Source organism: Anas platyrhynchos, chromosome 30 (genome assembly GCF_047663525.1).
Source record: "Anas platyrhynchos isolate ZD024472 breed Pekin duck chromosome 30, IASCAAS_PekinDuck_T2T, whole genome shotgun sequence".
In the NCBI taxonomy this organism is placed as follows: Eukaryota; Metazoa; Chordata; class Aves; order Anseriformes; family Anatidae; genus Anas; species Anas platyrhynchos.
Window position 1 is genome coordinate 5,229,693 of NC_092616.1, and position 15,643 is coordinate 5,245,335.

Consider the following 15,643-nt stretch of genomic DNA (forward strand, 5'->3'; position numbering starts at 1 on the left):
TCCTGGGCCCAAGGGGAGCTCCTGGCAAGCGGGCAGCACTGCAGAGAGACAGCTCTGCCCAGGAGCAGCTCCTCTGCACAGCGCAGCAGGGCTGGGGGCACTGCCTGCAGAGACACAGTGCTTAAAGGCAGGCAGAAGTGGCAGCATGCCCACAGCTCCCTGCAGGAGAAGACTTCGCAGCCCTGCACCCGGTAAGTCTCTGGCTGGAGGGCAATGCAGCCGCAGTTCGTGGAGGCAGGAGAAGCCGGGGGTGCAGGCAGGGGTGTCCAGGGCTGTGGTGCAGAGCAGGGTCCCTGCTGTGGCCCAGGGGCTGTGTGCCGGGGCAGGGCCTCTGCCGCCTGCCAGGCTCAGCACTCAGCCTGCCCGGGGAGCTGCCCAGGGCGCTGCAGGGAGAAGCTGCGGGTGGAAGGAGCCCCCCCCAGCAGGGCAGGGTCCTGCTGCTGGTGGGAGGCTACTGCCTGGGGCAGCCTGCTCACAGCTCCACAGCACACCAAGGGAATTTCAAAGGGAACTTCACTCTCACCTTCCCTTAGCCTCTCCTTTCAGTTTCTCTTTTTGGTTCAGTGGAAATAGAAAGATATGATGCTATCCTATAAAAGCCTGAGAGTCCTAAGGCATCCTAAGGAGGTTACAATGACCCCCAGTAAGTCCCTTCCTGCCCTTCAACCCCTAGAAACCTCCACCACTCCTTGCACAGTGTCAGCAGGGTTGGAGTGACCTGGTCTCTAGGACGTGTCCCCAGCGAGCTGCCCCTGGGCAGAGCCCTGCTGCCAGGAGGTGTCTGCAGGGCAGAGCTGAGCACCCAGAGGATGGGATGGGGGCTGTGAGCTGCAGGCAGGAGGTGTGGGGACAGAGACCCAGCTGCAGGCAGGGACAGCCGCAGGCTTCACAACCATGGGCAGGGAGTGAGAGATAGCTGCTCCCAGAAACATAGAAGGGGGACTTTTGAAATTTCTCTGCCACCCCTGCACAGTTGCTGTCTTCCACAATACAGCCTGTGGTCTCTTCCGCTCCTCCAGCATGGACCACCAGAGATATTGGCATGGGAACTTATTCATGATCCTCCTTTGGAGTCAGTGATGTAGAGAATAAGTCAGGTGCAGCTCAGAATGATTCACATTCTTGTCATTCAGATACATAAATTAAGGAAAAGCCTCCATGTCCTGTCATGACATGTAGGGCTGTGTGTGGGGCTGAGAATGAGCTCACTCTGTCTTCAGGTCACATTGTTTTTAGTGCATTCAAAACTTTTCCTGCAAGAGTTCTGCTGGGCTGCAGGCTGCCCCCCTCCAGGGCACAGCTCTGCCATAGCAGCTCAGTGCTTTCCATGGAGAAGACACCTGATGGCTAAGGGCATGGAAATGCTGCTGGAAATCTCTATGTGTTAGCTGCAGTGATCCCTCTGTATCCCTTGCTACACGTGGAGAACTGAGACCACACTCAAGGCCACAGGAGATTGGAGATTTGCACTTGGAAACTGGATTCCTTTACTCTGCGCAGTGTGCAGGCTCTTCTCTAAGGGAACACCTGGGTATGATGGTATCTTTGAGTTCAAAGCGGTGCCAGTCCAGGGCAGCTGTGACCAGGACTTTGGGACAGGATAGCTGCCCTTACTCTGCTCTAAGGGACAGAGCCCTTGCCTCTCAGGCAAGATTTCACTTGAGTACAGCAGTAATGCCAAGGACTTCCAGAGTCCCTTGCTCCCAGTGGCACCCTCTGGTAGCATAAACCAGAGCTCTACCAAGGAATGTGCAGCAGAGGTTTTCCTAAAAGGGAAGCAGCAGTTCTGAGGTTTAACAAGAAACAGAGTAGGTTTTGCTCACAGGGCTGAGCCTAACATTTTGCTGTATTTCCCTCCTCAGACAGGTCCTCATGCCCAGAGGAATCAAATGTCCAACAGCAGCTCCATAACTGAATTCCTCCTCCTGCCATTCGCAGACACAAGGGAGCTGCAGCTCCTGCACTTCGCGCTCTTCCTGGGCATCTACCTGGCTGCCCTCCTGGGCAACGGCCTCATCCTCACTGCCGTAGCCTGTGACCACCGCCTCCACACCCCCATGTACTTCTTCCTCCTCAACCTCGCCCTCCTCGACCTCGGATCTGTCTCCACCACTGTCCCCAAAGCCATGGCCAATTCCCTCTGGGACACCAGGGCCATTTCCTATGCAGGATGTGTTGCACAGGTCTTTCTGTTTGTCTTTTTGATGTCAGCAGAGTATTCTCTTCTCACCATCATGGCCTACGACCGCTACGTTGCCATCTGCAAGCCCCTGCACTACGGGACCCTCCTGGGCAGTAGAGCTTGTGCCCAGATGGCAGCAGCTGCCTGGGGTTCTGCTTTTCTCAATGCTGTGCTGCACACTGCCAGTACATTTTCCCTGCCTCTCTGCCAAGGCAATGCTGTGAACCAGTTCTTCTGTGAAATCCCCCAAATCCTCAAGCTCTCCTGTTCACAGTCCTTCCTCAGTGAAGTTTGGGTTCTTGTAGGTAATGTTTTCATCGACTTTGGGTGTTTTGTATTCATTGTGCTCTCCTATGTTCAGATCATCAGGGCCGTGCTGAGGATGCCCTCTGAGCAGGGGCAGCACAAAGCCTTTTCAACATGCCTACCTCACCTGGCAGTGGTCTCCCTGTTTCTCAGTACTGGCTTTTTCAGCTGCCTAAAGCCCCCCTCCCTGTCCTTCTCATCCCTGGACCTGGTGGTGGCAGTTCTGTACTCAGTGGTGCCCCCAGCAGTGAACCCCTTCATCTACAGCATGAGAAACCAGGAGCTGAAAGTTGCACTGAACAAAGTGATTTCATTGACATTTTTCACAGCTGGTAAACTTTTCATCTGTCTCCACAACTGACTCACAGTATATTCATTGTATATTCAGTACATTCCTATGCATTGTATTATTATTATTATTGTTACTATATTATATTATATATTATATTATTTTATGTTTATGTTGACATTGATTTTGATGTTGTTGTTGTTAAGTACCAGTGCGATGTTCCGACACACATTTGGCTTTGTCTCATTTCATCTGAAACATCAACCTGCTCTCTTTCCCTGTAGCCCCTATAAAATATGTGTACCACTGGGACTGAGCTTACTCTCTCATAGCGTCTTTTTGGTATCTTGGCTTCTACAGGCAAATGAGACGTCTGCGGTCTCCATGGAGGAAATGTGGACCCAGCAGGCACAGGGAAGGTGGGTCTGAAAAAGGATTCAAGTCATCCTCAGGCACAAAGGAATGGCACAAAGCTGTACCGGGGCGGTTCAATATGGACATTATGAAAAATTTCCTTACCATGAGTGTGGTCAGACAATAAAGACTATCTCTACACCCACAGTGTCTTCGAGCAGAGTGTCCCAGGGCACAGATTCAGCCCAGCTTGTAGCATGAACAAAAAGGAGAAACTGCCCGAGAAAGCTACCACCAGCCCCAGCCCCTCACGGTTCCCAGCACCAGCCTTCCACCTCAGTCTGGGGAGGGCCAATCACTGAAATGTGAGCACTCCCATCCTCCTGCTGGGCTCAGGGCCTGTACCGGGGGAACAGCCAGCCCAGCCTGGTCCTTCTCCAGGCCCAGAGCCCAGCCAGCCCCAGGGCAGGGCTGTCTGTGAACCCCTGTGAGGGACATGATGGGGCTGGGGCAGCGCTGGGTGAAGGGGGGAGGCTGCTAAAGCAGGAGGGCAGTGAGGGCCAGGGCAGTGAGGGCTGGCAGGGGGCTGTGCTGGGGGAACATTTCCTTATGGGCAGGGTGAGAGAATACAATTAAACATCTCATGGCTTGAGGTAAGTGGCAGGAAATCATTCACAATTACTGTCACAGCAAGACAGACTTAGCTTGGGGAGAATTAATGTCATTTAATGCGGATTAATAACAATCTAGAGCAGTAACAAAAGCCAACAAAAACCATCCTCCACCCCACATCCTCAACCTCCTCCCCACCAAGCGATGCGTGGGACTGGGCAATGAGAGGTGTGGTCCATCCATAACACTTCATCTCCATCTTCACCCTCCTGCTGCACCAGGGTGGGGTCCTTCCCTCCCATGGGATGCATGAATTCTCTTCCCAAAATGATCCAACATGAGTTTTCCACAGACTGCAGTTCTTAAGATGTTATCCAACATGGATCTGTACAGAGCTGGGGAAAGGCCTTTGGAAGTGGTCTGCTCCAGTGTCAGCTCCTCCCTATGGGCTGCAGATCCCACCAGAAAACTTGGTCCCATGTGGGCTCCTCTCCAGTGGCTGAAGCCTCCTTCAAGCCACATCCACCTGCTCCACATGGGCTCCTCCATGGGCTTCAGGGGAACTTCTGCTCTGGCACCTGGAGCATATCCTGCCCTCCTTCTGCACTGAACTTGGTGTCTACAGGGCTGCTTCTCTCACATTTTCTCACTCCTCTGCCAGGAAATTATGACAAAGAGGCACAACCAGCATTGCTCATTGGCTCAGGTTTGGCCAGCAGCTGACAGGTTCCTTTTCCAGCTGGAGGAACTGACTTTGATCTGAACTTGGGCAGATCATCCTTAAATGCAGGAAATGCCCTTGCAGGATAGGCTGCTTTGAAGTAGCAGGTCTACCATTGCAGCCTGGGAACAGTACATTACTAGTTATAATTAGAAAAGAGAAAAGGCAGTAAGATGGAAGCTTGTGCCATTTGAACCACGTGGTCTGCCTGATGTGATTCACAGGATCACCTGGAGAAACAGATGAGAAGGTAAAGAATGCACAGAAGTGCGTGCCTTGTGCGCACATCTCTGTGTGTGTGAGATTGTGTGTTTGTGTGCTTGTGCATACACTTGTGTGTATTTGCCTGAGTCCACAAGAGGGCTGAGACTTCTGGGGCAATTTCTCCAGGCTCCTGATGCTTGCAGGAGCTGGGCTGGACCTTAGGACTGAGGCACATTCTTTGAGGACCCCACAGACACGGGGAAAGTGAAAGGGGCGTTAGCATGTCATCAATATGCTCCCTTTTCCAGTGCAGCATGCAGAGGCATCTAGTCATGGACAAGATCAAGGGGAGGACTTGTCCTTCCTGCAGTCACAGCTGCACTCCCAGAGTCCACAAAAACATTACCCACAAGCACCCACCTATGGGAGCTCAGTTTGGAAGCCTGTGGTACCTGCTAGTCACAAAAATAAAGTAGCTAATAGAAAAATGCAAGCTAAGGTACAAGATAATGCAAGATAAGGCACAAGGTCGAAGAAGAAGTAACAATTGAGGAGTTGAGAAAACAACCAGCACAAGAGGTCCACGTGACAACAAATCAACGAGCGGAATAAGAGCGTGATAGTTGTGTGAACACTAGTATAGCCACCAATGAGCGAGCTTGCCTGGTAGCATAACTGGCACGTGCAGAGATGCTAAGGGTATAAATGCAAGAATGTATACTCAATAAATGCTTCAGTTGCACACCAGCCTGGAGTCGTGTGATAAATTCCCTTCACCCACCAAGGAAGGACTATGAGCAGGAGAGTTTAAGGATTGTCCTGGTTTCAGCTAGGATGGAGTTAGTTTTCCTCCTTGTAGCTGGTATGGTGCTGTGTTTTGTATTTAGGATGAGAAAAATGTTTTAATTGTTGCAGGGCACTGCTTACACCAGGCCAAGGACTTTTCAGCTTCTTTCTCTGTCCTGCCAGTGGGCAAGCTGGGGGTGCAGCAGGAGCTGGGAGTGAACAGAACCAGGACAGCTGACCCAAAGTGGCCACGGGTATTCCATTCCATATGATGTCATTTTCAACAATTATACGGGGGGGGGGAGAGGGGGGGGGGAATGGCCAGGGGAGGGGGCAGGCTGCTCAGGGATAGGTTTAGCATTGGTCAGCAGGTGGTGAGCAATTGCATTGTGCATCACTTTGTTTGTACATATCAGTATTTTCCTTTATTTTCTGCCCTAATAAATTGTCTTTATCTCAACCCATAGGCTTAATATTTTTTTTTTTTCTGATTCTCTCCCCCATCTCAGAAAGGGAGGGTGGAAGGTGAGTGAATTGCTGTGTGGTGCTTAGCTGCTGGCTGGGTTAAACCACAACAAGGATCTGTGGGATTTCACAGAAAAACTGGTTCACAGCATTGCCTTGGGGTGGACCCAAGCTGAGGGCTTGCTGATGACTTCTGGGCTATTGTTCAGCACATAGGCTGGGGGAGACTCTCACATGGACATGTGATGGACTTAGACTGAGGAACAGAAGCAAACTGATATGGCTGCTGTGTCATGCTTCCGTCAGTGGAAGCCCTGGCACAGGCACCAGACTTGGCTTTCGATGCCACCCTTCAGGAAAGATTATGGAGTTATGAGATGCAGAATAGAGGGCACCAGTCCTTTTTCAGCCACTTCCCAACCTAGTGCAGCACCAGGAAACTGTGGACTTCTGGCTCATCTTCTACTCTAACCCATGAGCACGCATTAGGGTACCCACAGTCCAGACCTAGTCTTGGGATTAGGTTAACACCAGTATTTCAGACAACTTCCAGCCAAGGCCAACTCCCATTTGATCTCTCCCCATGTGTCCTCTGATCTGTCCAGCTCTTCCTGGCCACCTCCCATGATCCCCACATGTCCCTGGGCTGGTGGCACTATTAGCAGACCAAGCAGGCTGTGGTGCCCCAGAGGTGACTGCACACGGGCTGAGCTGCACAGCGTGGGAAGTAAATCCAGCTGGGTTGGGATCAGTGCTGCTAATCCCACTTACTATGGTCTGTCGTTCTGGCAGGTGCTCAGAAAGAGCAGGGAACATTGCCAAGGACACTAGGGGTTTCCCGGTGTCTTTCTAGATCCAGCTGGTGATAACTTTGTAAGGGTGACATTAATCTCTCTCCAACCTCCCTTCCCTGTGCATGCTGGTACTCCACAGAATCCCACAGGAATTATGACATTCTTCTTTGGTGACAAGATCTTGGGCATTTTCTCTCTTTTTTGGCCTCCAGTCACTGCCTGCCCTGGGCACATGCTGCCCATGGAGAACACCTGGGCTCTCCACACAGCTCAACGTTCGTGTCCTGGAGGCTGTCCTCTGCCCTGCCACATTTGGGACGGTCATGGCTCTGTATCTCAGTGACCTTTCACCATCTCCACTGTCATCAGACACCAGCAGGCTGCTCCTAAATCCTACCTGTGGTCTCTCACAGCTCACACAATGACCTATTTCTCTCCCAGATCCATGCAGCAACAGGCCTTCCAGGGAGCAGCTACACAGCCCTGATCTTGGCACCAGCTTTGAAAGACTAGCCAAATCTTCAGGCAGTGAACTGGGGACACCCCATTTTATTACACAGATGAGTCAGTGATGATGTGCTTTTAGACAGACTTTTACAGAACCTCAACAGTAAACAGAGCAGTGTTTACTGTACATCCTCAGTAAAGGGATGTACAAAAAGGAAGTACAAAAAAGGGATGTACAAAAAGGAAGTACCTCCTCAGTAAAAGGATGATGAATAAATGACTTCTTTTTTTTTTTTTTTTAGAACATTATAAATGCAAGTGGCACTGAAGATAACAATAGCTATAATGATAATAATACAAGGATCAAGACTGCAAGAGGATATGCAGAAAGTCATTTCTGGAGAAAGAAGGGAAAATAATCATTCTTAGGAAACATCTGTGAAATTGCTCTCCTAACAGCAACCTTGAGCTCCTGGTTCCTCATGCTGTAGATTAGAGGGTTCACTGCTGGAGGAATCACTGAGTACAGAACTGCCACCAACACATTCAAGGATGGGGAGGAGATGGATGGGGGCTTCAGGTAGGCAAACATGGCAGTACTGAGAAAAAGGGAGACCACAAAGAGGTGGGGGAGGCACATGGAGAAGGCTTTGTGCCGGCTATGCTCAGAAGGCATCCTCAGCACGGCCCTGAAGATCTGCACATAGGAAAGCATGATGAAAAAAACAACACCTGGATGCTAAAGAGAAACCAACCAGAAGAACCCAAACTTTCCTGAAGTAGGAGTGTGAGCAAGAGATTTTGAGGATCTGGGGGATTTCACAGAAGAACTGGTCCACAGCATTGCCTTGGCAGAGGGACAGGGAAAATGTATTGGCAGTGTGCAGCATAGCATAGAGGTATAGAGAAGCCCACTGCCCCAGGCAGCTGCTGCCATCTGGGCACAAGCTCTCCTGTCCAAGAGGGTCCTGTAGTACAGGGGCTTGCAGATGGCAATGTAGCGGTCGTAGGCCATGATGGTGAGAAGAGAATATTCTGCTGATATCAGGAAGGGATAAAGAAAGACCTGTGCAGCACATCCTGCATAGGAAATGGCCCTGGTGTCCCACAGAAAATTGGCCATGGCTTTGGGGACAGTGGTGGAGATGCAGCCCAGGTCGAGGAGGGCGAGGTTGAGGAGGAAGAAGTACATGGGGGTGTGGAGGCGGTGGTCGCAGGCTACAGCGGTGAGGATGAGGCCGTTGCCCAGGAGGGCAGCCAGGTAGATGCCCAGGAAGAGCACGAAGTGCAGGAGCTGCAGCTCCCGTGTGTCTGCAAATGGCAGGAGGAGGAACTCGCTGATGGAGCTGCTGTTGGACTTTTGATGCCTCTGGGTATAGAGGGCAGTCTGAAGAGAGAAAATCAGGACAACATTAGGACAGAACTCTGTGATCAAACCTACTCAATTTCTTATACAATCCTCCCTCCTGCCTCTCCCTTTTCAGGAAGATCTTTGCAGGTCCATTTCACAAGAGCTTGTTTGTGCTAGTTGATGCTGATTCCAGTGTCACTGGGATAAGTAGGGCGCTGGAGGAGGCAGTCCTGACCCACGCAGTTAAGTAAATGAGGACATGGGCTGTTGTTGTATTAAATAAAGATGAGGTATCAAACTAATTTCAGAATGCTTGCTGAAAATTCAAAAAAAAAATCAACATTTTTTGTGAAAACCAATTGTCCAGGCTTTGGGGGTATTTTCTAGTTTCTCCACCTCATCTGAGGGGTGCATTTATGCATACAACCTTGGTGTTTGTACTCCCCAATAAGGTAGTTTTGGGGGTCCTGCGAGGCAAAGGGACTGTTCCTCAGGACAGAGTGAGGACAGCTGTTTTATCAGCCAGTCCTGGTCTCAGCTGCCCTTTGCAGGCATTTCTGGAGGATGGTTGCACTAAGGTAATCCCCTAAAAAGAACCATAATGCTGCTGTGAAGAGATGAAGACAGATTCAAAGGGCAGATCTCCAAACCCCTCACCCATCTCTGAGGTGGATCACCCAAACCTGAGGAGGATCTCAGCTCTCTGCTTTTCACCGTGGACACAGAGGGATCGTAGCAGCTGCCCACATGCAGCCATCCAGCAGCATTTGTATGGCCTATGTACTGAAGGGAGAGTCAGCTCCTTCCCCACATAGCATTTCTCTGAGACCCAACACTTTGGAGAAAATATGGATGATTTTTATTTATGGACAGAACTAACACTTAGGAACATCATCATCAGATTTTGAGCTCCAGATGAATTTTCATCTCCCAAAATCTAGGGATTCCAAAGAAACTCGTGTTAAAATTTCCATGACATGGCTGGATGAGAAAAGTAGCCAAGAAGTTTGTGAGAAGGCGTTGGCGCTTCAGGGATGGGAGGGAAGTACACAAATCCCCCCTGCCATAAATTTTCTTGGAGCATCTCACTCTCACTCCCTGACCAGGGCTCTGCTGCCTGCAGCTGTCTCTGCCTGCAGCTGGGTCTCTGTCCCCACGCCTCCTGCCTGCAGCTCACAGCCCCCATCCCACCTGCTGGGTGCTCAGCTCTGCCCTGCAGACACCTCCTGGCAGCAGGGCTCTGCCCAGGGGCAGCTCGCTGGGGGCACGTCCTAGAGCCCAGGTCACACCGACCCTGCTGACAGTGCAGGAGTGGTGGTGGAGCTTTCTGTAGGCTGAGGGGCAGCAAAGAGTCTTAATGGGGTATCCTTATTAACCTCCTTATGAAGGCTCAGGAGTTTCTGAACCTTCTGGGAAATAACAGCCTCTACTTAGTTTTCCAGTGAGCCAGAGAAGAGAAAACTGAACGCAGAGTCTGAGGAAATCTGTGACTGAAGCAGCCAACCCCAGCCCTGACTCTCCTCTTACAAAGACCCCTTGGATACACTCCGGTTGAGATGTGGAGCTGTGAGCAGGCTGCCCCAGGCAGCAGCCTCCCACCAGCAGCAGGACCCTGCCCTGCTGGGGGGGGCTCCTTCCACCCGCAGCTTCTCCCCGCAGTGCCCTGGGCAGCTCCCCGGGCAGGCTGAGTGCTGAGCCTGGCAGGCGGCAGAGGCCCTGCCCCGGCACACAGCCCCTGGGGCACAGCAGGGACCCTGCTCTGCACCACAGCCCTGGACACCCCTGCCTGCACCCCCGGCTTCTCCTGCCTCCAGGAACTGCGGCTGCATTGCCCTCCAGCCAGACACTTACCGGCTGCAGGGCTGGGAAGTCTTCTCCCGCAGGGAGCTCTGGGCATGCTGCCACTTCTGCCTGCCTTTAAGCACTGTGTCTCTGCAGGCAGTGCCCCCAGCCCTGCTGCGCTGTGCAGAGGAGCTGCTCCTGGGCAGAGCTGTCTCTCTGCAGCGCTGCCCGCTTGCCAGGAGCTCCCCTTGGGCCCAGGAGCCCGGCCCAGCTCAGCAGCAGAGGCCCAGCCCAAGGCCTCCCTTGCTCTGCCCCCCACCAGGCTCCCTGCACATGGCCCTGGGGCTGCAGGGGAACCTGCTGGCAAACAGCCTGAAGGGATCCCTGGGCTTCCCTCCCTCCCCTGGGCACACACACTTCTTGACAGCAAGCTTATTTCTTCTTTTCCAGAAGGAATCAATTTCTTTGTCCTGTCCCTTTGTCCTGTTTACAAGCAGGACACACAGCCCACTTGTGCCCCAATGCCCATAGCCTAGGGCACAGGCAGGAGCAGCTGGATCGCAATCTGCTGTCACAGGGCTGGGACATTGACATCTGACGAGGTGTCAGGAGACATGTCCCTCAGCTTGGGGCATTGTGCTGGATAGGGACATTGGATGGGGTGATGAATAACAGAGTATTTTCCTCCATTTTCAGGAGCAGCTCCTCTGTGGGATGGGCAGCAGCCTGGGGGAGCCAGTGTGGGTGAAGTTCAGATGAGAGTCAATCAGGGTGACAGTGTGGTCATGCTGAATGGGTGCAGATTCTTCAGAAGAGACAATTGGGGATGATCAACAGGGATTTGCCCTCAGCATGAAAGAAGCTGCCTGGATGCGTCAATCTCTTCTATGGATTGGGCAGCAGATTGGGGGAACCCTTGTGGGTTCAAAATGTGCGTTAGTCAGGTGACAGCATGGCAGGAGGTAAATCTCTGAAGGCAGGCTAAAGAATTGGGCAAAGTCTTATGGAAGCCATTGGAGTAAGTTGAGTTCAATGACCCCATGTCACCTTGGGGGCCTTTAATCACCGAGACAGTGACTTTAATCACAGGACAGTGACAGTGCTCGGTGCAAACATTCCCCATGTTTTCTGTGGGTTCTTGGAGACAGCTTCTGTGCACAGCAGCCAGATGGGCCAACCTAGGTGATGTTCACCAGGATCTGGCACTTGCAAGCAGGAAAACCTGTGTCTTGACACTCCTCCTGCAAAATGGATGTCATAATCCAGTTGCTTTTCAGCACATGCAAAGAGATGAGCTTTCACAGACAGACCTATACCCAGCACTGCATATGCTCACTCTTGTCTTTCCCTGCAGCCCACTTGACATGGTCCAGCTGACACAGGACCAGGTACATCTGTGTGCAGTACGGTCAGGGGTTGTTGTCCCGCCTTCAACATGCCACAGGTCTCCTGAAATGAGAGAGCTTAGATCCTAAATCAAGATGGGTTCCTCCTCCATTGTGGACACCAAGACACAAGTAGTCTCCTGCAGGCAGATCTGTCAGCCCAGCTGCAAGGGGCAGGCTGCCCCCCCACCTCAGCCTCTTCTGTGGTCTCCACCTCCTCTGAAGGCCCAAAGCCGTGAGCCATGGGGAGGCTGTGGCAGCCTACAGGAGAGCACGGCATCCGTCCTAGACCATTCCCTTTTTTGTCTGCAGCACTTCCCTACTCCTGTCTCTCATCATGACATGTTGAGGGTACGTCTGCCCTTGCCTCGTGTACCACCTCTGCCTCCTGCATGGCAGACTGGGGGATGGTGCTGAGGCCCTGGTATGTACCCCAATTCACTCTGTAAAGCCCATCTTTCTTTCAGAAGTGAATTCTATGCTGTGAAGAGTTCAGGCACACCGAGGGGCTGTTCCATCCCAGGTGCCTTTGCTCCCATCTTTTGAAAAATCCAAGCCCCAGGACAAGCCTCAAACCCAACCAGTGTGGGAGGGCTCCCAACAGCAGAAGCATGTTGGTATAAGGGGGCAGTAGTGATTTCTCCAAGGCTCCACCTCCTTTACTCGATGGCCTTTACCACCATTTGGAGATGTCCCTGATCTGTTCCTGATCCCAAAAAGAACTGGGTAGAAGGGAAGTGGTTGTTTCTCAGGACAAGAAGGGAAATCTCTCATGTCTCTCCTGAGCTGTGCCATCTCCATGCTGCTGACCTCACAGGCCTTCAAATGACACATGCTGATGTCACGGAGGGTGCACTGCATCACCAGGATATCATCACTGGAGCAGTGGCAGTGCTGGCACTTCCCTGCAAGGCCTGGTCCCTGCTGGGCACTGCTTGGGTGCTCCCCAGCGCTGTCCTTGTGTGGCCAGGAGTGGGGGCAGCAGGCAGCAAGCTTGCACTGGGCGACCCTCGCTGACGGGCGGAGGAGCAGGGGAACCTTGCAGAGGAGCTGTGGTTGAGGAGCCAGGGCGGGCATCCCTTGTCCTGAGCTGAGGGCCAACAGTAAGCGAGATGGAGGGCTGCTGGAGGGTGACCATCGCCTCTGACATGACTTCCCTGTTCCCAGTGCTCCTGCAGCTCTCCCTCAAAGGTAAGGGTGTCAGCAGCCCCTTCCCAAGATGTGTCACAGGGGCTGGCAGCTGTCCAAAGCTTTGCGGGGGGCTGGAAATGGCTGGTGGCTGCTGCAATAGCCTTGCCTGAGTGTCCCTCTGGGCTCAGGGGAGTATGTGGTAGCCAGGATTCCTGGGTCCTGATGCTAGGGGTGCCCTAAGCCCCAGGGCTCCTCTGGGCATGGCTCAGCCTCCTTGCAATGGGGACAGTCCAGGGCCAGGTTTCCCTGGGAGCTGGTGCCTCTTCAGGATCTGGCTCTGGGAGGAAGGGCGTCCGGTGTCCCAGAGACTGGTGTGTCCTGCAGCTCCACAGGCCTCTCAGGAATGTGCTAGAAATGTCTGTGTTGGAAATCAAGCCTTCCCCTTGTACTGATCTCCTTCAGGGGAACCTCTGCTCCTTCTCTCCTGTGCCACCAGGCTGGCAGAGCGTGTTCTGGGTGCTGAGATGCCATCCCTGGATGGACACAGCCCTGGTGCTGGACCCTTCCAATCTCCATATTGTGGTGGGTTTACACAGGTACACAGGTGGACTCCATGGCCACCGCTCTTTTACTTCCCCACCTACAAGAAAAAGGGGGAAAAATATGATGAAAAGAGCTCAAGGCTTGAGGTAGAACAGGAGGTCACCCACCAAATATCCTCATGGGTACCAATTATCATCACAGGCAAGACAGACTTAGCATAGGCAGATATTTTATTATTATTATATTTTATTGCCTATCATCGGTGCACTACAACCTTGAGGAACTACAAGCAAACTAAAAACACCATTCCCCCCATCCAGCCTCCTGTAACTCCTTCTCCTAGGTGGAACAGGAGAATTGGGAATTGCAGTCAGTCCCTGACATTGTTTCCACTGCTCCTTGATGGTCAATCTCTGCCCTCTCTGGGTCCCTCCTGTGGGATGCCCTCCTTTTCAAATGAATCCTGCGTGGGGCCATAAAGGGCTCAGATAATGACAGATATGACTGGATCATGATAAAATAAAGTTGTTATAAGCAATAGATCAGCTTCATAGTTGCTGACCACAATGTTCATTTTTTGTTGGTGTAGTAGTTGTGTTTGGTCTCAGAACTGTGTTGGGTAGCACATTACATATTGTGTGTGTTCCCTGTTGTGCTGTTTATCCTTTGTGGGGGCTGGTTTATGGTTATTAGTTTACTCCACGGCCTAACACTGCCTTATGTTGTGATAAAATTACTGGTCATGAGACAAATCTGGTAGTTGTACTCAGCATTGCTGTCACCTCCATGCTCGAGGAACTTTCTCTCAGAAACTATTTATAATTAACAGTCTTTACTTTTCACCTCGGGGAGCCAATCTATGGAAATGATGGGGGGGAGAGGGGGGACACTTCTTCTCCCCACAGCTAGTTATAATAGCTCTTCAAAACTTGGAATCCTTGGGATGTTCAAATCAGCCTGTACATATTGTTATGTGTCTTGAATGTGTTTCAGGTTTTGTTTAAGGTTAGAGTAAACTATTTCAGATTGCCACACAATGATCTGCCCTGAGGCGGGATAATTATGAGGGGCAGGGTGTGTGGGAGGATATGGGCAAGCACCTAGAACTGTGGGCACCTCCAATGCTTTCTAACTTCACCCCTGAAAAGTGCAGATTCCAAATAAATAAATAAATAAATACATACATACATACATAAATAAAAAGGCAGAGTGCTTGAAAAAGGAGTGTCATCACCCTTGCGATTCCAAAGAGAGAGAAATCACTGCAATGTGCTGGGGTTTGGCCTATGCTTACTGAGTTGCAATCTACACAACTCCAATCCCTGCGACTGGGCCAAAGAAACAACCTGTGCCTCTATCACTCATACATGCATATGAGAAGAAACAGGAGAGACAAAATCAGCTTGCTTAGCTAGGAAATAAGCTCCTGCTCATACGGGGAAGGACGAAGAAGAAAATGAGACAGGCTACTCCCAAGTAGAGCCATCACAGGAAAAGGTGGATGAAGACAGAGATAACATAAAAGGAGCAGTAAGCTCCTGAGCACCATTCCTTGGGGAGCTGTGAGATGTGTGATTAGATTTCAGCCATCATCTAGGCCAGCACATTGTCACCTGGCTGCTCCGATACTGGGATAACAGGGCTGGTAGCCTGGAATTAGAGGGCAGGGAAAGCAAGCAGCTGGGATCCCTCTCCAGGGAAGGGGGCATTGACAAAGCAATTGCAAAGGGGGCACAAATCCTCCCTCTCTTGAGGTAACTCCTGTCAGGTGTAAAGGAAAGGTATCCCTTCAAGGAAGATGTTGTATGTCACCCAGGCAAATGGACAACTAGGGAGAGAGGCAGCCCATATCTGATGGAATTGGCCATGCTGGAGGTGATTTATGGTGATTTATGCACATTCAACAGTTTTCTACCTTGCCCGGTGCCTCACAGGATCCTTCAGTTGTGGGGTTGCTGAGGGTTGAAGTGCCAGTAGCTACCCAAATGGTGCACCAGTGGCAATATGGTACCACCCAAGATTCCCTGATTCCCATATATATGCTGATTCGTCAACTGCAGAGCCAAGGACTGATCAGCAAAATTTGTTCACCTTTAATAATCCCATAGGGTCAGTGCAAACATGTGATGGAGATCTGAGGCTAACGGTGGAGTATTGTGTCTAGAATAAAGTCACACCAAATTCAATAGATCATCTATTGTCTTCTCTCCTTATATTCTTAGCTCTAAGAGCATTTAAATGATCTCTTACAGCACCTGGATGCTGCTGTCTGATCCCTTCCTGGGATCAAA

General features: G+C 51.4%; 2 protein-coding genes across 2 annotated transcripts in view; both read left to right on the top strand.

The window, feature by feature from the left end:
- Positions 1-15,643, top strand: part of LOC119712973 (uncharacterized) — a 672,213-nt gene that overhangs the window by 479,012 nt on the left and 177,558 nt on the right. The window lies entirely within an intron of this gene.
- Positions 1,890-2,849, top strand: LOC119715217 (olfactory receptor 14A16-like). The gene has a single exon (XM_038172460.2). The coding sequence runs from the start codon at positions 1,890-1,892 to the stop codon at positions 2,847-2,849; it is 960 nt and encodes a 319-aa protein (XP_038028388.1).

Coding starts and splice junctions, on each gene's coding strand:
- LOC119715217 (XM_038172460.2), top strand. CDS start 1,890: ATGTCCAACAGCAGCTCCATAACTGAATTCCTCCTCCTGCCATTCGCA.